This window comes from Paroedura picta, chromosome 12 (genome assembly GCF_049243985.1).
Source record: "Paroedura picta isolate Pp20150507F chromosome 12, Ppicta_v3.0, whole genome shotgun sequence".
NCBI classification, from domain to species: domain Eukaryota; kingdom Metazoa; phylum Chordata; class Lepidosauria; order Squamata; family Gekkonidae; genus Paroedura; species Paroedura picta.
The window spans coordinates 22,617,774-22,642,349 of NC_135380.1; the positions used below are offsets into that span (position 1 = coordinate 22,617,774).

Here is a 24,576-nt window from a genome sequence, read left to right on the forward strand (position 1 = left end):
CAGGTCATGGGATGTCCTCTCCTGCAACACTAGATGCACGGAAGCAGGTTGCGGTTACACAGTGGCGTGGAAAAGGGGACTCCCTGTATGCTCATAGGCATTCCAACTGGGGCAAGGCTTCAGGGCTAAGTCTCTGCGTTTAAAACAATCGGAAGATGGAGCCTTCAGTTCTCTTCCTGGGTTTCTCCTCTTACAGTAGTTTTCCAGCTGGTTTCCAGGGAACCCTGCGGCTCCTCAGTAGTATATCAGGCTTCCTCAAGGAAGAATTGCTGTAACAGACAGTCCTGCCCACCCATGACAAACTTCCCCTGCAAACTGCAGATACAGCCAAGTGTGGGGTGCAATGCAGGGCGTACCCTCAGTTTGCACAGGGTAAAAGGGAGGCCCAAGTGAGCTGCAACCAATACATTGTGTGAGCAGAACATGCACTCTAGGACAGGGGTAGTCAACCTGTGGTCCTCCAGATGTTCATGGACTACAATTCCCATGATCCCCTGCCAGCGTTTGCTGGCAGGGGCTCATGGGAACTGTAGTCCATGAACATCTGGAGGACCACAGGTTGACTACCCCTGCTCTAGAACACAAGAGTCCTCTGTGGCACATGGGAGAGTCCTTGACAGAGCGTAGAAAAAGTTTCCTGATGGAAGAAAGTTCGAAAGGCTCCACTGCAGGGAGAAACCTCCCCTTCATTCCCTGGAGAACTGTGAGCCAGACTTGCTTCCACCAACCCCGCTAAACAGGACACACACCTGCTCTGGCTCCTCGGGTCTGATCAGCACCGTCTCTGGCGTGACGCAAGGGATTCGTGGGATAGCTGGTGACTCCTCCCTCCTGAGGGGCAAAACACAAGCGAGGGGGGGGAGGGGATAGAGTCAAGGAACAGTTCTCCGGCGGTCCCTGCAAACCGTGCAGTCTGTGACCCCAGCAAGCCGCTTTTCCTCTGCCTCAAAAACTCAAGAGATCTCTCTAGATGGAAAGCGGCTGTGATGCTCATCCCTTGCTAAGGGCCAAACAACATATGATGTTCAAGTTAGCTGTGCAACCTGATCCTAAAAATCAGCCTTTGCTGAGGAAGCTGTAAGGATCAGGGGGAGGGGGAGCAAAGTCTTCCACCACCCACACCTTCCCCCTAGCTGGAAATCCCACTCCCCCTTTAGCTGCCTCAAGCGCTCTGTGGAAGATAACAAAACAAGCAGCTTTGTTATTCTTGTCTTTCTTCCCTACTGGGGCTTAAAGCAACTGGGGAAGCATTTTTGATCAGAGAAATGGCACAGGCAGAAGAATTCAAGGCCTTCCTCCTTTCCCTAGAGGACAACGTGGTCCATATCAAGGGCCCCTGAAGTGTAGGTCCATAGTTTTAAATTGAGCAACTGCAACAATGCACATAGCTTGACCCTAACAAAGGAAATACAGACTAGGAGTAGTAAGGCGTTACAAAAACTGACCCACTGACAAGAACTCATTCAAGCTAAAGGTTCCTGAGCTTCTGTTTGGTGCTGTGATTTGCCACTAGAAATGGGAGAAAGTTTCTGGAGACCTTCTCCTGTAGGTTGACCTCAGGATAGCTATGGGAAACCAACAGTTGGCTCAACCCATCCTGGACCTGTCCCCAGGGCCAAGGCTGGCAAAACAGGGCGCCTGTCAAAGCCCACAGTATGGCAGAGGGTCCACTGCCAACTAAAGATGCTGAATCAATCTCCTGTTTCCCAATGAGGGGAATGTTTGGAAGAAGCAGAGTGTGAGAGAATCATGACCTTCCTGCTGCACCAGGCACCCTTCCCTGTTGGTTCAGAGGCCCTTGTGCTGCAGTTCCTTGTTCCTTTTAGACCCACCAGCACTGATGGGGATAAAAGGAGAATGAGAAAGTTGCATTCCGCTTCCTCCACTGTAGCTGCAATTGGAAGACTTTGAATGGCGGGGCAGATGGAGGGGAAGTCTTGCTTGAGAAGGACAATAGAGTTGTAACTCGTGAATGGAGATAAGTGGTTGCAATTGAACAGGGGAGAAAATGGGTTTGCACCTACCTGTAATCATTGTTCGAGTGGTCTTCTGTGCAGGCACACATGGGGACTGCACTTTCACAGGCTGGCCATGGAGAGGAGCTAACAAGCTTTATATAGAAATTTCGAGAGCCCAAGAGAGCTCCCCCTCCACTTCATCTTTAACGTAGCCTTTCCCACCCAAAGGGTCACATGATGGAGGAGGGGTGAGCACTCTTCCCCCAGTTATCCCTTTGCTGCCATAAGGAGTGAGCATGAATAGAGAACTCCACAGTGGGGAAAGGAGGGAGGGATGTGTGCTTGCACAGAAGACCACTCAATTAAATGCAACCCCATTTTCATCTTTGTGGCTTCTGTGCAGTCCCACATGGGAGAATAGCAAGTTCACTTACCAAGGAGGATGGTGTAGGCTAGGTCAGCATAAGACTGATTTTAATATCACTTCCTCCACAGCTGTCTCTCTCTCTGGGAGTTGACTTTCATGGAGTAATGCCATATACCTAGTGTTGACCAGGTAGCTGCCTTGCATACATCCTCAAGAGGAAGCCTGGATGCAAAGGCTGCTGAAGAAGCTTAAGTTCCTGTAGAGTGTGTAGATATCGTGACTGGACAGCTCTTACCTGCTTCAGCGTATGCTGCTCTAATCGTGAAAACTATCCATCTAGACAACGTCTGTGCAGAGACGGCTTTCCTTTTACTACACCCTCTGAAGCAGATACATTTCTGATACTCCTAAAACCCTCTGTAATTTGTAAATAGAAGAGCCCTTTTAACATCTAATGTAATCAGTGTCCTTTCTCATGTATTAGTCAGGAAAGGAAAAAAATCCTGGAAGGGTGATGTCCTGACCCATATGAAACCAGGGGACTATCTTAGGGAGGAATTCCAGGAATGGTCTCAGGATCACTTTATCTACACAGCATTTCAGAAAGGGAGGATCACAGCAAATTCTGTAAAATAAGCAAGAGCATTCTTATAACCCTAAGCTCCAAAACTTTACTATGTAGTTCAGCTTCAGCTTCAGCTTCAGACCATAGATCCTTAACTTCATAAGGTACTCCATCCCCAAGCTATTAAGGAGGCATCTGTAAAGATTTGTATTTCATGTGAATGAAAGCAGATATGGAAATTTGGTCCACCAAGTTCTAAGTATGAATCTGGGAATCAAAGCTCTCCATCCAATCTCAGACTCACAAGAGGCTTTCCATAGGAGCCAGTTTTAGAGTGGTCTCATGAAAAGTTGCTCATGCCATATATCTGACTGATCTTGGAATGTTTCTAGCAGACTGAAATCTGCAGGCTAAGAATTTCCGGGCCACTGATCTAATATGGTTAGCTCTTGATAATTGCAAGAACACCCTACCCTTTAATGAATCAGTATTAGCACCTATGAAGTCTATTGCCTGAGAAGGAGAAAAGCTAGATTTCTCCTCATTGTTAAGGGTTGTTTAGGGTTTGCAGAGCATAATCCAATTGTCCCTCAGAGTCCCTGGGGAGTTGGCTATGAAGAGCCAGTCTTCGTAGTATAGGTAGATCCCTCAGCCTCCAGTAAAAGATGGCTACTGATATACACTTGGCAAACACTTGTAGTGCTGACGCTAGCCCAAAAGGCAAGACTGCATATTCGTCACCTCCAGGCTAGATTTCTGTAACGCTATCTATGTGAGGCCTTGGCTCTGATCCAGAAATTACAACTGGTACAAAACACAGCGGAGGATCCCATGGAGGGCTCATATGCCCTGCAACAGCTGCATGGGTTGCTGATGGAATTATAAGGAATTATAACAACCCCTGAAGCCATAACCCTACTGTGGCAATCGACAATATGCCTAGCTGCATTCTGTTGCTGCTTTCCCAGGTTTTAGCCTTCTAAAATGAGATCTTTAGCTAAAGACTTCTTTCTTAATCTGCAATTTGAGACATCCTATCCCATAGCAGCATCTGATATCGGCCCATTATGGCTGTAAAATCTGCCACCTGCAGTCCCATTACTCCTCATGAGTAGACCTTCCAGCCTAAGCAATCAAGTCTGTGGCCCTCTTTGTCCACTGGTGCTGAGTGAGCACCTGAACATCCTCTAGATGGAAGGGCCTTGGAGACCAGGGAGTTGGCTCTTGGGTGATGACAGAGGTATGCACAACCTTCTTGCACTGGATGTTGATTTGGACTAAGTGTTCATAGCAATATTTTATGTGCTTTGTAGAGATGGTAAAGCCATAGGCTTAGGTTCTGGATTATATAAGATTTTCATTATTGGGTCCGAAGACTGGGGTTCCTAAAGAGGTATTCTAGATTTATGGTTTTAACCATAGGAATGATTTGCTCAGCATAAAGTTTTAAATCTTCTGCGGGAAATGGAGCTAACAGCTTGTCCAATGTGTCATCTGGTGAAGGCATCGAGACATCTTCTGATTCAGGTTCTGAACACCAATTAGTGCCCTGAATCCAAAAAACCGAGACAGTGCATCAATGACAGGCTGTTGGTATGTCCTCTTTTTATGGCAACAATAAGAGAACTGAGGGACAAGTGCTCACCCCTCCTCCATCATGTGACCCTTTGGGCAGGAAAGACTACTCTGGAGGGGAGCAGACCATTCTTGGGCCATAGAAACTTCTCTATAAAGCTTGCCAGTCCTTTCCATGGCCAGCCCGCGAAAGTCAGAAGCCACAAAGATGAGCAAGACTTGTTATGGAAGGATCCCAGGGCACACTGTACCCATAAAAACAATCTGCCGCTGGTTTGCTATGCCAACTCAGCAACAGTAGGAATCAGAAGAAGCACTTCTGACTTGAGACATGGTGAGGTTACTGACCCAAGTGGGTGGGTTTGAACTCCACTGAAGGTAATTCCAAGCAATGACACATGACTGTGACCTCCACCTCCACATGGAGCAGCATGAGAAATTTTCTGGAGGCTCCCTTCTCATCCAAGGGACTGCCAGCACATGCATGCACTAGCATTTGTGTGCAGGCAAGCTTGAGTGAATGCATAAGCACTGGTCTCTGGGTAGAGGCCGCTCTACCACATGAGACTTCAAATTCTGGTTGCTGTTTAAGGTAGCAGAATGGCAGACCTGACTCTTGTGAGGCAACCCACCCAGAAGTTCTCCTGCACAACTCTCACTGAAAGGAATGGGAACTGTGCAAGGACATGCTATCATGCATCTCCAGTTCGTTTCAATGGAGTTTCAGCAGGAGAATTTCCCAATGGACTGCATCCCATGTTAATTAACAAGAATGCCTAGGCACCATTTGGATTTTTCAAATCATGGACCCAAATGGATGGGCCCAGTCTCAGGTGAGAGGAGGAGCTGCTCTCAGCATGAACACAGTCTCCCACTGATCCCTTTCCCCTTCTCATGCATCGTGTCTTACGTGTGCTCCAGTTTTGGGACAAATTCCACAATTTCTCTCTCATCGTCCTGATAGTGGAAGCCCCGCTTGTGTGGCTTGGTCCCAGCCAGCTCTTCTCCTGAAAGAGAGAAGGGGCTGAAAACTAGGACTGATTGGTACTCATTGAGCACAACACCGCAGTTTTTCTGGTGAATCTTGTAACACAGGAACCTTCTCTCCCCTTGAATACAGGCCAGGGAGCAACCAAGGGGGTCAGGCCCCACCGCTCACTGCAGTGAATAAAAGCAAATTCAGATTCTGTTTGTGTGTTGTAAGAGTAACATGGCTCAACCCCACATTACATTTAGTGATGTCTGAAGGATGGCAATACATGGGATCAGTGGAACACATGGGCACCATCTATGGCTGAGATACAATGTCCAGGGTAGAATCTATGTGATCCTGGATAACCTCTACATGATCACGCAGGTAGCACAGGATACAGCCACAGAGAAGGGCCACCTACACCTTTCTAACCATGTCTATATTTGGCTTTAGGCTGGAGGCAGTCAATTTTCCCAAGATGCTTCACTTCTCATGGTGTACATGTGCATTTCTTTCCGCCTGCTGTTGCAGGTTTGAGGACCAATATGAAATGTACCAGACCTCTTTATTCAAAGGCAAAAGCTGAATAAGTGCAGACATCACAAGCAGCAATCCTTTCCAGCCCACTCATCTGTCTGGATAAATAGTGTCTCTAGCCTTAATAGGTTTTGATAGCATGGCTGACCAGTGAGTTCCTTCACAGGTCTGGGGAAAAAAATGGATAGACTCCTTGTAGGAGCACAGCAGCAGGGAGGAAACTTACCCTTCCTCACATTATGTGCCAGCTAATCAGTGGCCAGAGGGACTGCTTGCACCAACTCTTGGAAGGAAAGGAATTTGGAGAGGGGGAATGAGTCAACTTCATGGGGAGGATATATTACTTGGCTATTTATATCCTGTTTTTTCTACTCAAAGGGGACCCAAATTGGCTAAAAACAGCATTCTCTCCCCCTAACAATCCTATGAGGTAGGCTGGACTGAGAGAGACAGAAGCCCATGGCATAGTGAGGGTTTGGACCTGAGTCTCCCAGGTCCTAGTTCAACACCCTAACCACTGCACCATGATGTGGGAAAGAAGAGAAATGGTAAACATCAGGGGTGGCCAAACAGTGGCTCTCCAGATGTCCATGGACTACAGTTACCATGAGCCCTTGCCATAGTCCCTGACTTTTGGAGAGCCACCATTTGGCTACCTGTGGTATATGCCCTGACAGAAATAGGAAGGAGGCAGCTGGGATTAAAAGAGCAATAGTGAGACAGGGCTGTGTGTGTGTGTGCGTGTGCCACGGAGTAACAGGGAAAAGTAGATCTCCTTCCAAGGGAGAGAAGTGCTAATCCAGGCTGTGATCATAATGCCCAGATAGACAGGCCTGGCCCTCACACAGTTGCTCTTTGGCTTGTAGGGCTCAGACTGGTGCAAAGCAATGCCCAACTGAAATGAGATGGTGGCCATCCATGCAAGTGCCCTCCCTACCCACCCAACATCCACATGGCCACAGACGCAAGTGGGCAGGTGGGCGAGTTGGCCCACCGCAAGCTGAGTATGGCATGGGATGGAGGCAGGTGAGGCCTGGGCAGTCACAACATGGGGTGGAATGGGGCAGATGGGCTGGGCGGGCAAGCCGAGGCCTGGTGACAAATACACAATCCATACCCAGGAGAGTTACGTGAGCCGTGCCTAGAAAGCAAGAAAAAAAAAGGAGATTTGAACTATTGGCCAGAGGTCGTGGGCACCATGCGCAAGCAGCTCACGGTCAAGGGCCAGGCAACTCGGCGTCTGGAGAAAGAACTAGAAAGAGGGAGCTTATAGACTGCTCCTGCCTGGCAGCCTCCCACAGAGGGTTGGGTGTTTGAGTACATTTGGTTTCACTGGACCTAGGGAGAGGCAAGAGCTACACATGGGGCTGAAACCTCAGTCCTTCATACACCTGCCTCTCTGGCAATGCCCATACACACAGGCATATATTTGTGGCCATAAAGGGGACTTAGATTGACAGGTTATGAAAGTTAATAAAACTTGCTTCTTTTTAAAAAAAAAATCAGAGATTCTCTGAGTCGTTGAACTGCATTTTTTCTGCGCTCTTTTGGAAGTGTGGCATTGCCCGCAACAGAGTGGAAGTGAGATAGGGTCTTTGGGCATCAGCCCACTCATGCTAAGCTCAAAGAAAGGGGATTTGCTGAGACTAACTTATTTTTAAAATCATTCATTAAGGCTTGAAAAGAAGAATGTGATCGTATCAGAGGTGAACGTGGAGCAGGGCAGGGAATCATGAGGGAGAGGTCTCATCGAGCAGGAAGACAGCGGTCTGGAGAGGGTCTCTCGTTAAGGGGCTCTTTGGATCTTCCAGGTGGGGGAGATGACTCACTTCTACCCTTTAATCTTGGAGCAAGGGAAGCCCATCCCTGGGACTCACCTTCATCCTCAGAAACATCCAGGATCTCATCCACTGTCTCAGGAAAACTCATGCGGTGCTTGTCACTGAATGACTGCATGAGGCAAAGAATTGGGTGAGAGTTCTGCCCTGAAGCTATACAACCACCCCTCCAGGGCAGGCTAGCTTGGGTGTGGGACTCACCAAGAAGCTGATAGTCTCTTCCGTCACAATTTTTAGCACATCAGTGACAGAAATGTAACCCAGCCGCTTGGCAATGGCCAGAGGGGTGGCACCGTTCTGCAAAGAGAGAAGACACTCGTGTTAGTAGCATGCATGCTACTAAAAGGGTGAAAGCTAAAATTCAGCACCAAGAAATGGTGAAATCTTTAACCTGCATGAATTATACAAATGTAAAGACTTTTATCTTGCATAACTTATTCTGGTTCTGCTATCAAAGGGAAAAGGAAAGAGCTACTCAGGGCAATTAAGTCCTACTCTGGACCCCTTGAAAATTTACCCAAACACTTTTTTCCCCACAATGCTTTTCTTGACAGATCTCCACAGCCATAAGGATTAGAAGCATAGGTATCTTACACTCTGTGATGCTTATGCATTGCTTGTGCATTTCTCAGTCATTCCTGGTTTCATTTCAGGGGGACTGTATACATTTTATACTGATCTCTAGGAGATGGTCTACCTGACCTGTTTGGAAGGTCCCTCTTTCCCAGCTAAACCGCACTGTAAAACTGCAGCTCAGCTGAGAAAAGTAAAGAAGTTCTTTGAAGGGCCCAGAGAAAGGCAGAGGAAATGTGGAGCGTAACTCTTTCTTCCACATCTTTGTGAGGAGTGCCCACATGGATGTTCTGCTCACAGCAACGCTCCGACATTGCCCTTTGGAATGGAATCAAAAGATGTTTTCCTTTATAGTACACCTTGAGTTCCAGTGGCGAAGGCGGGTTATAAAATAAATAAATACGTTTCAGTTTAAAAGAACAGCAACCCTGGGTGGTACACAAGTTGTAATCAGAATAAGCACAATATTGTGCAAATGCTCCTATTTATCGTGGTGCCTCCTACATGGAATAAGCCCTAGAGAATGTCTGTAATACCCTGATCCTTGACTGATCCACACATGCACATTCAACAATTGAGTGCTGCCATATCAAGCCATGACCTACTTGTGTATCAACATATCTTAATTTTCATTGTTTTGCCCAAATGCAACACTGTTGGATCCAATTCATTCATGCATTCAGCTTCTAATTTTCATATGGGCCAAGGAATCAACAGAGATTCGTGTGCATACCAGGCCTGAGTCACAACAACCAATGGTCAACAAGTGCTGGAGCAATAAGAATGAACAGGCAAGCTGAAAAGGTCATTGGAGAAGGACGTGATTCCACACTCACCGAACTGACTTCATTGGGGGATGCGCCGTGCTTTAGCAAGAGGGTGACGATATCAGTGTGGCCTTGTTGAGCTGCTTGGTGCAGAGGAGTGTATCCAAGCTGCAAGGGAAAGAAGAGGAAATCCAACTAGTAAGAGGTGAGTAGCAGGGGAAGCATTAGGTGGCATTGAATCGGTGCACATTTATCTGTTATTTTGAGTTTCAATTTTAGAGGCTGCCAAGGCCCTTACCACTGATGCCTTTGCTTGAGATAATGTGTGGGGTTGATAGCCAAATGGCCAAATTAGGGTTCTTTTGCCCAGCCCCAAGGAATCACACTGAGAGAAAAACCTTTTTTATATTTTTACTGCAGAAGAAATATAGACACAGAGGAGTTCCCAAATTGGTGCAGAGAACAACAGGATTACATTGTGTTAAATATACTTCCTTTGGAGGTGGGAAGAGATGATGCCTTGCAGGATGAGCCAATAGCCTGGGGTCCCTCTCCACCTCCCAGGAACACCCTGCAGTCCTTATGCCAGCCTTCCAGGAACTGCTGACAGGTCCAAAAAGCTGCTCGCATACTTCCCCCTCCCAACAATAGGGACACACCCTTCTTCCATTTTTCTAGCCTTGAGAAGGACTATCTCAGCTGTAAAATAAACTTTGGTCTCGTGAGAGAGTTTATCAAAAACTACGTTCCAGAGAGGCACAGGCCATTTTTTCTGCCTGGTAAGGACCAAAGACTTGAACCAGGATAGGTTGTAGAATTATACTAGAATTATAATAGCCAATCCCTAATAACTATATGATCAATCAGGAGGTTGCAATCATTTTCTTTACCTCCAGGCCATCAGGGTTCTTGTACGTTAACAATCAAAAGGCTTAAGTTAATAGGTCTTATCTTACCTTGGTCTTACAATTGACTTCTGCTTGGTGCTGTAGCAGAAACTTCACTAGTTTGATATTCCCGTAATGACAAGCCACGTGCAGGGGGGTATAGCCCATCTGTGATGTAGACAGAAAGTTCGGTAAGGCATTTTTTGCTGTTGCTTTCATTGGAAATTATCCAGGGACTTCCCAAGTACTCCCAGGTGGATGGGAAGCGGGGGTGTTTGTGTGTGTCGGAGGCCTTTATACATTTGTGGTGTGATTCTGGCAGTGGGGACCTTTGGTCTCGACCATAAGAACTAGTGGGAGATTTTTATTAACACAAAATTCCAGAGAACCGATTTCGTAGAACGGTTAGAACAGGGGTAGTCAAACTGCAGCCCTCCAGATGTCCATGGACTCCAATTCCCAGGAGCCCCTGCCAGCGAATGCTGGCAGGGGCTCATGGGAATTGTAGTCCATGAACATCTGGAGGACCACAGGTTGACTACCCCTGCCTTAGACCAACATATTTTCCAGACTATAAGCTTTCGTGAGTCAAAGCATACTTGGTCAGATGAAAACAGAATGAAGAATAGCTGACAAAGTGAGGTTCCCTCCCTTAATCTTGTTCCCCGGAAAAAAAAATTGGTAACTGCGATGCTTCCTGGACTCCATTTTATTCTGCTGCGACAGACTAGCATGATGACCCCCCCACCCCCCCGAAACTACATTCATGTGAGACTACTGGGGGTATTATCTGCCACTTCCATGAAAGTACTGTGGTCATGGTGGCCAACCTCCAGGTGGGGCCTGGAGATATCCCAGAATTCAAATGCCGCCAGATGACAGGCATCAGTTCCCCTGGAGAAAATGGCTGTTTTGGAGGGTGGACTCCATGACATTATATTCCACTGTGTTCCCTTCCCTCTCCAAATCTCCAGGGATTTCCTAGCCTGAAGTTGGCCACCTTAACTAGGTGTACTTAGATGATCTCCCCACCCAAAGTTATAGGGACAAGTCTACATGCAGGATTTCACAGTTCAGGCCCTGGATGAAGCCTTGTTTCCATTTGCCCAAAAGCCCAAAGAATAAAGTGAGCTTTTAAGAATAAAGGCACTAGACCGTGAGAAGAGCCATAAAATCAACAAATGAAACCTTCAAATGGCATCCTGGCCCTGCTCTTCCTGATTTATATGTATATAAATATGTCAAATATTGAAGGCTTCCACTCCACCTGTGAGGAAACAAGTGACTCCCTGGCCCTGAACTCTCTTGAGGGCCTGTCTTTGTAAGGCCAGTGCTAAAGAGAAAGCAACACCCCTAGGGCTTGCCAGTGGATTTACCCGTGTGATTGCATCCACTTGGACTCCATGCCTGAGGAGGACATCCGCAACATGTACATGTCCCTCTTGAGCAACAAGGTGAAGAGGGGTGAGGCCACTCTGGAATGAAAAGCATGGTCAACATGATGCAAAGAGGAACAAAGCTCTAGAAAGCACGAGAAAATCTCAACTGGAGGTCTGCTAGCATTTCAACACACAAGGTCTTGCCACTTTAACAGTTTTCCTGGAAGGAAAAAAGTTTGTAGCTGCCACTTTTCTCCAGCATCAGATGCCCCTGTGACCAAAGCTGCTTCACCAACTGGATATTTGCCTGACTTACTAAACAGACAGCCTCCCTGATGCGCACTCCTAAATTCCAAACCAACCGATAACATTAAGACACCAAGCGTAGTTCTGGCAGCAAGTGTGGGTCAGCCCCACAGCCTCAGAATGCTGCTAAGAGCAGTTTCAAAAATAATGAACTGGGAGGGGTGGATCCCAGTGAGGAAACAAATATAGAAAAATACAGACACACTGGGAAACCAATATGGCAATAAAATATCCAAATTGGACTTATATCGAGTCGTCTCTCTTCATTAATTCTTTTATTCTTATTTCACACAAGTCCCAACACGTTTCTCCTTACAGCTTTTTCAAGGGATGGTTGTTATATTTAAGGACTAACTTCAACTTATTAAGGAATGTCTTGATAGAGTATAAGGTCATACAATAGCTAATCTTAGCTTGTGGCGCTTCAGACGCTAATTTGGATATTTTATTGCCATATTGGTTTCCTGGTGCGTCTGTATTTTTCTATATTTGCTAAGAGGAGTTTGGCATTGAAACACTAGCTTAAGCCAGCTGTGACACCCCTTTCTGCAGCCCAGGCCTTTGTCAGACTGCCTCTCCATACCAGAGGTTTTTTTAAAAATGGATGAGATCTATTGTGGGGAAAGATGACACTCCATTCGTGCCAATAGGGGTATAAGAAAAGCCCTTTTGACAGGTGCAACTCTTCATACAGGGGTCAGGAAAGCTGCACAAAATTCCCCTTCACAGACAAATATTAGAGCAGCCACATCTTTCACATCTGCTGGTCACCTTGAAGTCTGACCCAGACCAGATGCTAAGGGCCAACTTGTATTTCAGCCCCAGAACGAATTCTCAGTGTGCTGGATCATGTGAGAAAACAGCAAAGGAGAAAGGGGAAATTGTTCCCTTCGCAGAGTGCCTTTCCATCACCAAGAGCCGCCAGCCCACTCCCCAACCATATTTGAGACAAAGGGAAATGGAGCACTTTCCTTTTGGAAATTAAGGCCCAAGTGGTATAATTTCAGAGCATCAAGGAAGCCCCTAGAGCTTCCCAGCTGGCGTTCCTACCCCCCACTCCATACTGCTGTATCAGCAGATGGCAGGTGGGACTGCAATTCGGGACACATGCTCTTCTTAAAGACTATATTTTGAGCATTTTTGCTAACCATGTGTCACACATTCTGGCTTGCTGCTGGTAGTAAGCAGAGAAGAATGCCCTGGAAGCTGTGCTGACTGGGGAGGTGACAGGGATGGATCAATACAAGCAATTGCTTTCTCAGTTTCTGTCTTTTGAAATAAAACAGGTAAATATGGGGGCTAAGAGCCAAAACTAGGCTCATTGGCAGACAGTCTGCCTGTTTAAACTTAGACCTGCCCCAGTCATGATAGAAAGAAGGGCGGGGGGAGAGGGAAATGTCTGATTTCAACAGCAGAAGGCATGTGAGAGGCAGCCAAATCTCTCCCATCATCTACGGCTTACCTCCCCACATCCTCTTTTTCCCCAGAGCCATGGCAGGAGGAAGATTTAGTGCTCCTTGCTTATATAACTCTGACTCAGGGGTGGGAGTGGGGAGTAAAGAGTCAGAGTATCCCTTATTAAAAAGAAAAGGCCCAATTTCTCCAGAGGGATCTGAGGACCAGAAACTGCAATCTGAAGCACTCTTACCTCATAAACACTCCTTACTATAAAACTACTTATTAATATTCTAGATATGAGAAATTGGGGGTGGGGGTGTTGTGTTTATATTAACTGTTAGTCTGTATTTTGATTGTTGTTGTAAATATTTGAAATGGATGCCATATGGATCTTCCCTGAGAGATTGGAGGACCTGAAGCTGCAGGCAGAAGCACGCTTACTTCAAAAGCACCCCTTTCTATAAAACTACATATTAATATTCTAGGGCTACCAGTAACTTCTGAAAAGAATAGATGACATCTCAACACAGACCAGGGCTACGAGTCGATGCATGTTTAAGGGAGCAGCTAGACAGAAGTCAGAAGCAGTGCAATCCTCCATGATGTGTGGGTGTGGTAGTTTTCGCTACAGTTGAAAGATCATTCAGTGAGTCTCATTGGCTATGTTGAATTTAGGAATGTCTTCATCCAACGCTGTAACCCCCACGCCATGCTGGTTTTCACTTCTAGGTTGGACATGTAAACCGGAGACTTTCCCTTTCGGTTTTTTAAGAAGTGTTCTGCTTATATTACTGCGGTAGTCTTTTAATCCTGAACTGTGAACAATGCTGAGAACTCTCCATAAAAGAACAGTCACCTTTCAAAAGCAACCTCTCTTCAGAACAGACGGAACAAAATAAAACAGAACAGACGGAACAAAATAAACAGACGGAACAAAATAAAACAATGGTTGACCATTTCAGGCATCAAGTGACTTTAAATTTCAAGTTTTCCAAACTTTTGCTAGATAAGACTGACATTTTCTGCAGTTTATTTTCAGCATGAGCAACGATCAGATAGCCTGCTCCTGGGAGAATCCTTTGTGCTTCTGCAGGAGTCACTGATTTGAGTATACCATTTACTTGAAAGGAGGCAAGCCTAGAATAGCGGCCCAAATATAGATGCAACTAGCATCCACTGCTGGAAGCAGATAATTCTGCTCTCTCTGTGCATCAGCAATGACTGAATCTTATCAGATAATGACAGCAAAAGCTCATGAGTAAGTGACAAGGTCAGAGCAGTGAATCATGCAGAGATGCAGCAGCTGGAAAGATGCCTGAGGTTCACAGGAGACTTGAATTGCTGCATTAATTTAATTCTCTTGTGATATGTTAACAGATTGGGAATTATTGTTTTAATTAGTATTAAAAGTTGGCAGTGAAAAAAATCTTCCCACTAGCTTAGACAACACAGAGCACACAAGTGCCACCTTCTGGCCATACATGAAATTACCTTTCTATATTGAGCTGATGCTTATATGCATGCGCACACCCTTTTGAACTGTATCACAGAATAAAAGGGAAGAAACACATCTGGTGTTAAAATACAACCCTGTATATAGAAAACTAGCATATAAGGAAGAAGGCTAGAATAGAGCTCATCTCCTGATATGCAAGGAGGCTTTCATGCGAGAGAGGCAAAAGAAATTGCCCTTTTAAGGCATCAGATTTCTGTTGTCTTTCCCCTGCAAATGCCCATGGTATATTTGACTTGGAATTCTTCTACACACAGGAAAGAAACAGGGCTCTGCTCACCTTATTGCCCAAGTTACCATTTGCTTGCTTGGATAGGAGCAAGGCCACCATGTCTGCATGGCCCTCCTGGGCTGCCAAGTGCAGCGGGGTCACCCCTTGCACGGACTCGGCGTTGGCAGAAGCACCATACTGCAGCAGGCTGCTGGCCACCTCCATTTGGTTCTGCCTGGCGGCAATGTGCAGAGGGGTATATCCATTCTGTGGAGGAGAAACCAGCAAGCCCAGAGGCAAGTCAGGCAATTAGGAAGTCAGAGAGACCAGGCATCAAAGTGTTGCAAGGCTTGAATCAGATCACTAGTCTGGTTCAAGCTAGAATACTGATGCCACAGGCCAGACATGCCCAAATCTTGGGAGTCAGATGATGCAGGGGAGACACTCCTATGCTAGTAACAGTTGTAGTCCTTTCATCTGGGCAACATGCTGCAGGAGAAGCCAAGAGGTTGTTTTCCTGTCCTTCCAGACTGCTTGTGGGTGCCTTTCGCACCCTGCTTTCAGTATGGCCTTACCCTCTGTCCCAGCCTAGCTCCTCTGCCTCCAACCAGCTGCAGCCTTGCTAGCTGACAGGGCCAGATTCTCCCAGCACTGAACCCTTGACACCAGCCCTCAAACTAGCATGTACACATTTGCCCAACAACCTACTTGACCAGAACTCTCAAGGCTTTCTGAGTGGTGCTGGAAAGTACCAACAAGTCACTCCTGACTTTTGGTGACACTGTAGGGTTTTGAAGGCAAGAGACAAGCAGAGGTGGTGTGCCATCGCTTGCCTCTGGACTTTGTTGGTCGCCTCCAACCCAAGTATTAACCAGGACTGATAAGGCTTAGCTTCTGAGATCTGACATGGTCAGGTTAGATTTGGCCCTCCCAGTCAGGGAACTTTCTGAGTGCCTTCCCTGATATCACTCATGTTTCTAAATGGGTTTTCAGACCTGAGCATGGTATCCTACATCCTTACCCAGGTCTCTTGAATGTTCTGGGCAATCAGCACTAATGCCACCCACCAGCTCCCTTTACTGACTTGTTCTAAGCCAGAGGACAGCCTGCCCCCTATTATCCCCCCTTGACCTAGCCACCTGCCCTCCAGATCGCTACATTTCAGTCTGAAGTATGGTATAGAGTCACCTGCCCCTTACCCAGGCCACGCTGTGTGGGGAGGCTCCCTTGGGAAGCAGCACTTTGACAATGTCCAGGTTGTTGTGATGCACGGCTACATGGAGGGGCGTGAGGCCGTTCTGCAGAGAGGGAAACACAGGGATGGACCAGGTGGCACTCCTCCACTAGCAGAGTTGCTTTTTTCTCTGGTGGGAGGAGCCTTCCCTTGGGGCAAAAAGTCCATGGGATCCAAACCACAGAAAGGAAGATCATCTAGAAGAAATGCTGTATATCCAACCAACACAATCTATATCTCCTTTAATGCAGTGGTCTGCAGCGTGGTGCCCATGGGTGTCAGGGTGCCCACTAATGTGTTTCCTGGCACCCACTTCCTTCTTCCTCAAAGCAAAGAGGCGGTCCTGGCTTTTCTCCACCCTGCTAGAACTCTAAGTACATCAGAAGTCCCCGGGAGGCATCTCCTTTGAGTCTGCAGGGAGTGGCAATTTGGAAATAGCTGTCACTATCTTAGGGAGATGTAAGCCTTTTCTAATTGCCTCCCATGACAACCATATCGTAACTGGCCTCACCTCCCATGTAAGCCTTTTCATGTTGGCACCCACTATCCTTTCTCAAAAGTGCCCTGGGGCTTAACAAAGGGGTGGGGTGGGGGCAGTGGTGCCAGGGGAAACACAAGACGTACCTTCCCCGCTGCGTTGGGTTGGGCGTCACGCTCCAACAGCACCTCAGCCACATCCACTTTCCCATATTTGGCAGCAACGTGCAGAGGGGTAAATCCTTTCTGGGGAGAAACAGAGAGCATCAGAGGCTGACCTTGGAAGGAGAACAAGAGAGAATGGAGGGAAAGAAGAAGGGTGGGCCTCAGCATGAGGCCAGCCAAGCACCTCTCTGGGCTCTTTACACACACATGGAGCTTGCAGGTAGAAGAAGTACTTCTTTACCGAATGCATAATTCACTTATGACATTCAAGTACCCGCCAGGGTGGTTGTGAGCTTCATCAGCTTTAGGGGGATAAAAGGCAAGGCGCATTCATGGAAGAGAGACATATCCAAACAGAACCTCCATACTCAGGTGACCCATAACAGGGGAAGACCAAGGCCTTCATGCACTGCCTGTGAGTCAGAAACAGATAACTGAATAAGACAATTCATGTTAACTGATTTTGGCACGGAGTTTTGAAGTTTTTCAGGCTTCATTTCTGAAAGTTGACATGGAAAAGTCTCGATGAACCAACTTGCTTGCCAAATGTAATGCTTTTACAATTGGCTTCCCTGCTTGCATTTTCCCAGAACGTTCCCATGTCATGGCAAATAACACCGCCAGAGGCCAATTCGCAATGGGGAAAGCACCATGGCCTCAGTCCAATTCAGGGGCCTCTGCAGCTGCTCTTTACAGAGGGGTTTCGGCCAAGAGTTTGATCACAGTAGATCTCCAGCCTCTCACCTGGCTGCTGCCTTTGTAGGCAGCGCTGAACTAACAGCTCTAGCAAAAGGGCAAAGCTGCGTGACAAAAAACTAATGCTAGTTTTAATAGCACCCTAACTACCACAGCTTGGTGCTGCTGCTGAGAATTCTTTCAGGGTATCCTTAACATGCCAAATGACTGCAGTTCCTGAGATTTCCTGGGCAAGAGAGAGATGATGTTAAACCAGTGCATTGGCATCAAGAAAATGCGGTAACCCAGCAGCAGAGAAACACCCTGAAAATGGAAGTTGGTATGTCAGATAAAGGCCTTACTGCCACCAACGTTTATGCTCATCCCCTTATTGCAAGGGTCCTCAATGTGCTGCCTGTGAGCGCCACAGTGCCTACCTACTGTTTTTAGAAAGTGGGCAGGGTCAAGCGGGGCTTTTATCTGACAAGGCCATTGTTTGGCCACTGGAGACCTGATTGACTGCAGACTGAAGGAAGGCCATGACAGCCATTTTAAGTCTGGCTCTGGCTCTTGTGGATGCAGCCAACCATCTATAGAAGATTTTCAAAGGTGCCCACTGGCTGAAAAACAGTAGGGACCCCTGGCTTGTTGTCTTTGCTCACAAGTTCTGTGATTTTTTTAAATGATGTCGCAAACTTTCAGAGATTATGGAGGGCAGAAGTATACCAAAGCCAAGGAAATGTTTATTTATTGTCTTCAGCTCTTATTGGCTTGAAAAAACATGAGATGTTTGCCCCTAAGTTGGGCTGGATTCTCCCAACCTGATTTGTATTCCCCACAATCAGATGGCAGCTGCAGGGAACATATTTCCTTAAGAGCCACAGGGCCCAGTTCAGATCAGGACCACAGTACAGCAGCATAAAAGGCTTCTGCCTTCCCCATCCTTGTACCATTCCCCCAACCCAGGAGGTGCTTTTGGAATACTGCATAGGAGCAGCTCTCTAAACAGGAGTACGCCAACCTGATTTGTCAACAAACATCTTCGGTAGGTAGGCCTTAAAAACTGACTTCAATAAGTCTGTTTGCTCTTGGAAGGATTAATTATCTCCCATCCTCCTGGCCATGGTGATTTGCTGTACAGTAGCAAACTCCAGCAAAGAATCACCAGCAGCCTAGAGGCTCTGGCCTCATAAAGCTTCGGTCAACCCCGCGGACCCTGCGAGAGGACAAAAACGAAAGCAATAAGGTTGGGAGGAAGCAGACCCCAGTGCCCATTCTTCCCCTACCTTGGTCATGACTGTCTGCGATGCCTCCTTTTCAAGGAGGGCACAGGCACAGTCCAGGTGGCCCTCGCGTGACGTGATGTGCAGGGGCGTGTGCCCAGCTGTCGTGGCCAGATTGGGGTCAGCGCCATTCTCTAGCAAAAGCTTCACCATAGTGAAGTGCCCAAGGCGAGCGGCACAGTGCAATGGTGTCTGGTCATCCTGCAGTGGGCAAGAAGAGGGTCTCTTAGCCTGGCTCCTTGGAAGTAGTTGCCAAAAGAATTCCAGGCACAGGGCTGAACTTTGGACAAAAGCAAGACTACAGGACTCGTTCAAAAGATGCTCACACAAAAGGGCTGTGTTTTTTATAATGTTAATCAAATTTTGCACCAACCCAATCCCCTATTCACTGTCGAGGCAATCTCAATGCTGTGACCGGAATAATCACAGAGGCCTGACAGCAGCTAATTCTCCCCTCCGCCCACCAAATCCCAAATGTTACACATAGAACAAATTGTGCAAATAAATTACTTTGGATATATTAGCTCATTTTACAGAATCCACCTGTCTCGCAGCTCTGACCAAAAATTCCCTTGGCCCTGGATTTTAGATATTTTCTGCAAATATGAAGGGTAGATGCATAACCACTAGATAATGAAAATGAAACCATGAGAACACCAAATCCCATGTTGGGTAAAGGATGTTGAAGTTGTACAGTGAATCCCTACAAAGAAGCACAGCTCACCCACAATGCCCTCAGTACTCTGTGTGTGCATGTGTGTGCAGTCATGTGGGCACCCACCTTAGCTTTGGCATTGACTTTGGCCTTGTTCTGTAGCAGGTATTTAGCCACCTCAGTGTGTCCGGCTCGGGCTGCCATATGAAGAGGCGTTTCTACTTTCTGCATAGTAAAACAAATCCAGAGAGTTCATTGGTTGGCAAAGGCCCTGTTCTAGCCACAGAACCCAGTGGGACTAAGATTCCTGTACCCACCAGGACAAAGACCTGAACCAGGGGTAGTCAAACTGTGGCCCTCCAGATGTCCATGAACTACAATTCCCAGAAGCCCCTGCCAGCATTCGCTGGCAGGGGCTTCTGGGAATTGTAGTCCATGGATATCTGGAGGGCCGCAGTTTGACTACCCCTGACCTGAACCAAACTAAAAGAGATGATAAGGCAGGATGGCATGACTTCTTCATAGAAACATCTCATTGCTCAAAGAAAACCACTCTGAAATAAGCTAGAACTGGTCAGTTTTATTTTGCACCTCCAATCATTTGTGATACAGTCCAGAGAGGATACATACTTATTTCTTAGTGTGTCATTTGGACCTGGGCTTGTCTGACTTTGCATGGATTCTGAACAACTCTGACAGCGGCACCCTAAGCAGAGATACATCCTTCTAAGTCTGTGGAAGTCGATGGTCTAGAAGGTTTTAAATCTGCCTCCCTCATTCCCAGTCCTCAGTACCAAAAATGATACTTTCTTTGTTAACAGGGCGAACAAGATATTTCAACAGAAGGAACATTCTGCATGACCAAAAGAAGACAATCAAAGACATTATTTTTAAAAGTAGCACATTTTATGAGGATTTTTGTGATTATTTAATTTTTTTAATTCTTCAGAACTACAGCACTGTTATCTCATTCTCTTTTATGTTTTTTATTTTATTTCCTGTTAGCTGTTTAGGCTTAAATGTAGTATAGAAACTCTGAAATTAGTAAATAAGCAAAATAATTTATGCCTAGATCATGAGTCCATTTACTTGCTTAAAACAAAAGTTCTCAAACTGTGGCTCGTGAACCCAGAGTAGGTTGAGACTCTACAGCTGCCAACCTCCAGATCGGGACTGGATATCAAGAATGGCAACCAATCTCCAGACTACCAAGATCAATTCCTTTGGAGGAAGCAGGTCCTTTGGAAGGTGGATCCTACGGAATTATGCCCAGCTGAAGTCACCCCTAAATTTCCAGAAATTCATGAGCCTCAAACTCCTGAGTGGAGAGCTGAGGCTCTGCCTCCAGCTCTTCCCAGCTGTGGGCAAAGGAGAATAGAGGGCAGAGTGGCCACACTCTTCTCTTCACCCTGTGGCAATGTTCATTCCCAGAGGTTCTGATCATTCCCAGCCCCCAGAGGTACAGGAGACCTTGAGCACAGCCAAACAGGACTGGCACTGCTGGAGCCCAGGTCCAAATCAAGTCTGCAGGGGTTAGGCTCGCTCTTGGTTAGCAGTGACAGAGGAGGCCTGTCACCTCCTGGACTCATATCAGCAGCAACTGGATCCAAGCTGAGTCTCAGACTGCAGCACTGAACATCTTAAAAAGGTAACGTTTAGAAGTGAGTCCCATTTCAAAAAAGCACTGAAGAAGTGGGTCTTAAAAAGGAAACGTTCAAAAGTGAGTCCCACTTCAAAAAGTCTGAGTGCAACTGATTTAAAAAATAACAGCAGCTCAATAAAGAATTAACGAGCTGGCCTAGTTCTCACGGTTGCTGTGGGCTGTACCACTTTAGGTTTTCGACGGGGGCTCATCTATTGGCTGAGAAGGACTCTCACCTAGCCTCTCCTATGTGTAGGAATTTTAATAAATCAAGGGGAAGAGTCAACCATAAGAGCCCCCATGTGCTTGCTGTCTGATGTGGCACAAAGAGAATTCAACACTGTCTGAAATGTGTGTGTGTAAGTGAAGCAGATCTTGCTTCTCCATGACACCCTATGTAAGGATTCAAGCTGGGGGGGATATGTTTATGTTAGGGCTACCAATGTCTTCTTTTTGTAGGAAATGTCCTCTTTTTTATTGGTGTTTGTCCTCTTTTGGGCTCTTTATTTTTAAAAAAATGGATGAAAATGTCCTCTTTTGGAGTGGGAAGGTTGGGGAATATTCCTAGTTAGTAGCCACTATCACAACTTAATTAGTAGGGGTATTTGTCATAGTGATCACTTCTTTGAAGCAGTCCATTGGGAAATCTGTCCTCTTCTTTTGCTTTTCAAAATATGGTAACCCTAATTCACATGTTAATCTGCAGCCTGTTTTATCACAGAGTAATGTTATTTTTCTTTGAGATTGCTGCCATCTGTTTTTCACTGGCTGAAATCCAGATAACAGTTTGCCCATCATGTATTTCTGTCTTAATTTTTGTCTCAGCGCTCTTTCCTACCCCTACCCTCCAAACTTTGTTTTACAAAATGGAGGAGTTTTAGTATTCAGTATTTTTTCAGTTTGCTAGTTGGGTGGAAAGGGGGCTACTGGAATCTTGTCAAAAGTAGGGGGGGGGATGTATATTTCAGAACCTCTATGATGTGTGATGGGGTTAGGGCCACACAATCCAACCCCTCAGTGGATGCATTCTAGTCCCACACCCCTTACCATACTATTACAGCATGTCATGGCATCCAGACTTCTTTCTGAGGCAGTAATTATATTGCTTAAAGCCTCAACCCAAATCCAGCTGGGATCCCCAGAGACTGAGGCATCCTCTGCTGGAACATGGGAGCTACTTTTGCGTGAGCTCCATCCATGTCTTTACTGTGCTACTGACTCACCACATTGGAAACATTGGGAGATGCTCCACGTTGTAATAAGGTCTTCACTATAGAAAGGTGTCCCATGAAAGAGGCCACATGCAGAGGGGTCAGGCCAGACTGTGGACAAAAGAGGACAGTGAATACAAAGTTCTTGGGGCCTAGTTAGGTCTCCTGGATAGCTGAAAACACCCACAGTACCCCCCTCCCCCAACTAAATCTGTAGCAACCCACCACATTCTAATGATTTTTTCAGGCAATTTTGATTCTGGTGTGTGGCTGTAATGAGGAATGAAAAGGGAAACCCTAAGCATAGACAACAATGGTTGCCTTTGTTAATTAAGTGAACTTACCTCATGCCTCCTTCAAGATCTCAAAAGACATCTTTACTGAAATGGGTCATGTCATGGAAACCTGGTTTAGAAACCTGTGTGTGAGGTTGAGATGCTTTGGCACAGATTTGTTTATGAAAGATTGGCCTGTCCTTAGCCATGATAGCAAGATGGAACCTGCATGTTCAGTGATAGTATATCTTTGAATGGGGGGACAGAAGGCAAACCATGGGAAAGGGGTGTTTTCCTCATGTCCTACTTGTGGACTTCCTGAATGTTTCTGGCTGACGACTGTTGGAAACAGGATGCAGGGCCTGATCAAGCAAGGCTCTTCTTATGCACCCAGCAGAAGACAATCTCAGAAACAACTTCCAGAAGGCCAGAGAAGACAGATATTGAAATCTAACAGCCCCACCAATCAATACATCTGTTTAGTGGCAGATGGCAGTCAACCTAAATTCTGCAATAAGTTCATAGGTCATAAAACATTCTTCACACTGCCTCATAGGTTAAGAAGTTTCTCTTAGTTGTGAATCCAAGCTGGTCTCCATATTCACATTTTTTAAATTCGAATTTTGGGGAAAAAAATAATAACACAATAGCTTCCAAGATCTGACACAATCAGGCTGGCCTGAACTAGTATGCTCCCTCTACATGCATGGTAGCTGCACGCTCCTCCTGTATGCAGGGCTATCCAATAATATGATTATGTATTGGGCTGAAACCTTCTTATCTCACAAATAAGGAGCTCTGTTACCTCAGTGACGGCATCAATGGAGGCCCCTGTCTTCAGCAGGAGCTCCATCACTCGGATGTGGTTCTTCTTGCAGGCAATGTGAAGCGGGGTGAAGCCGTTCTGCAGATGCAGATAAGAGAAGGACCTGTGAGCTCCATGGCAGAGTCAGGACACTAGTCCTTCCCTCTCCAACCAAGACTTCCCCACTCACCAGGGCCCGTGCATTGGGCTTTGCACCCTTATCCAACAGGACTTTGGCCACCCGGTGGTGGCCACAGTGGGCAGCCACGTGCAACGGTGTTAGGTGGTCTAGCGTGATGTCATCAATGTCGGCATTGTACTGAAGCAGCAGCCGGACACAATCCAAGTGATCCCCTTGGGAGGCCATGTGGATGGGGGACAGACCATTCTGGGGCAAAGAAAGAGACAGTCAGAGCCTCACCTCATCCAATAAAAGTCGACGACTGTGTGGCCAGGCAGCTCCCGCTGGCTGGAACACTGTGCGGTCTTGTTTGTGTTTTTAGTTGAATCTTTTCATAATTTTTAATTGGCCACATACTTTAATGTTTTTCATGTTCACCGCCTTGTAGACCCTGACCACAAGGCGGGTGGGATAAAAATGCTTTAAATGAACAAAAATAGCAATAACAGGGTTTTTCTGATGGAAAGTAGTAATAGTAACTTTTAACAGAATTAAGCCACTCTTGGCATTTCAGGAAATCAAGCCCTTCTTCCCAGACCCAGATATTCCCCCCCACACCTCTTGCTTTTAGCTGGTGAGGTTATTCCCATGCCCCCTCCCTCCATTATCCCTCTGCTGCCTGCCACCTTGGTTTTTGCTTGGATGGGGGCACCATGGTCCAGCAGGATTTCAGCAATTCGCACATGTCCATTCCTGGCTGCACAGTGCAATGGCGTCAGTTCGTCCTGCAGAAATAAGACATTATGATCATATTAGAGCTGATGGTTCAGCCAGGAATAATCTTTTAAAGATTCTTGTTGCCATTTTTGTGTTTTGAGCTTTAGAGATCCACCTACCCTCCTTTAACCATGCCCATTTAGTGCCAACTCCTCCCATTTTTTGACCACACCTTGCCCCTATGTTATGACTATGTTATAGTTGCTGATTGTACCCACTAATGCCTTGTTCTCATGGTCAAATTACATGCTATAATGCAATTCCATGGCTGGGGCACCTAATATGCTATCTGCCTTATAAACATTATGTACCTTATAAACATTAAAAAAAGAACTGTGGAGATGGCAAACCAAATAAGGACAGGAGGAGGGATTAAATCTCCCCAATAGTATTGTTTCCCCAACAAAAA

General features: G+C 46.4%; 1 protein-coding gene across 6 annotated transcripts in view; it reads right to left on the reverse strand.

Annotated features, from left to right (window-relative positions):
* ANK1 (ankyrin 1) overlaps positions 1-24,576 on the reverse strand; it is a 169,149-nt gene that overhangs the window by 35,137 nt on the left and 109,436 nt on the right. For 5 of the 6 annotated variants that reach the window (XR_013225981.1, XM_077306434.1, XM_077306436.1 and 2 more), the window contains exons 9-25: positions 24,077-24,175; positions 23,460-23,657; positions 23,270-23,368; positions 22,202-22,300; positions 19,463-19,561; positions 18,685-18,882; positions 16,706-16,804; positions 16,047-16,145; positions 14,917-15,114; positions 11,417-11,515; positions 10,110-10,208; positions 9,223-9,321; positions 8,015-8,110; positions 7,853-7,925; positions 7,093-7,116; positions 5,376-5,472; positions 750-831 (exon numbers count right to left, since the gene is read on the reverse strand). Coding sequence is in view for 5 of the 6 variants with exons in the window: in XM_077306434.1 (XP_077162549.1) it covers positions 750-831; positions 5,376-5,472; positions 7,093-7,116; positions 7,853-7,925; positions 8,015-8,110; positions 9,223-9,321; positions 10,110-10,208; positions 11,417-11,515; positions 14,917-15,114; positions 16,047-16,145; positions 16,706-16,804; positions 18,685-18,882; positions 19,463-19,561; positions 22,202-22,300; positions 23,270-23,368; positions 23,460-23,657; positions 24,077-24,175 (1,857 nt within the window). In the remaining variant the exon portion in view is untranslated. The remainder of the gene's footprint in view (positions 1-749; positions 832-5,375; positions 5,473-7,092; positions 7,117-7,852; positions 7,926-8,014; positions 8,111-9,222; positions 9,322-10,109; positions 10,209-11,416; positions 11,516-14,916; positions 15,115-16,046; positions 16,146-16,705; positions 16,805-18,684; positions 18,883-19,462; positions 19,562-22,201; positions 22,301-23,269; positions 23,369-23,459; positions 23,658-24,076; positions 24,176-24,576) is intronic. The other variant, XM_077306435.1, reaches the window with a different exon arrangement.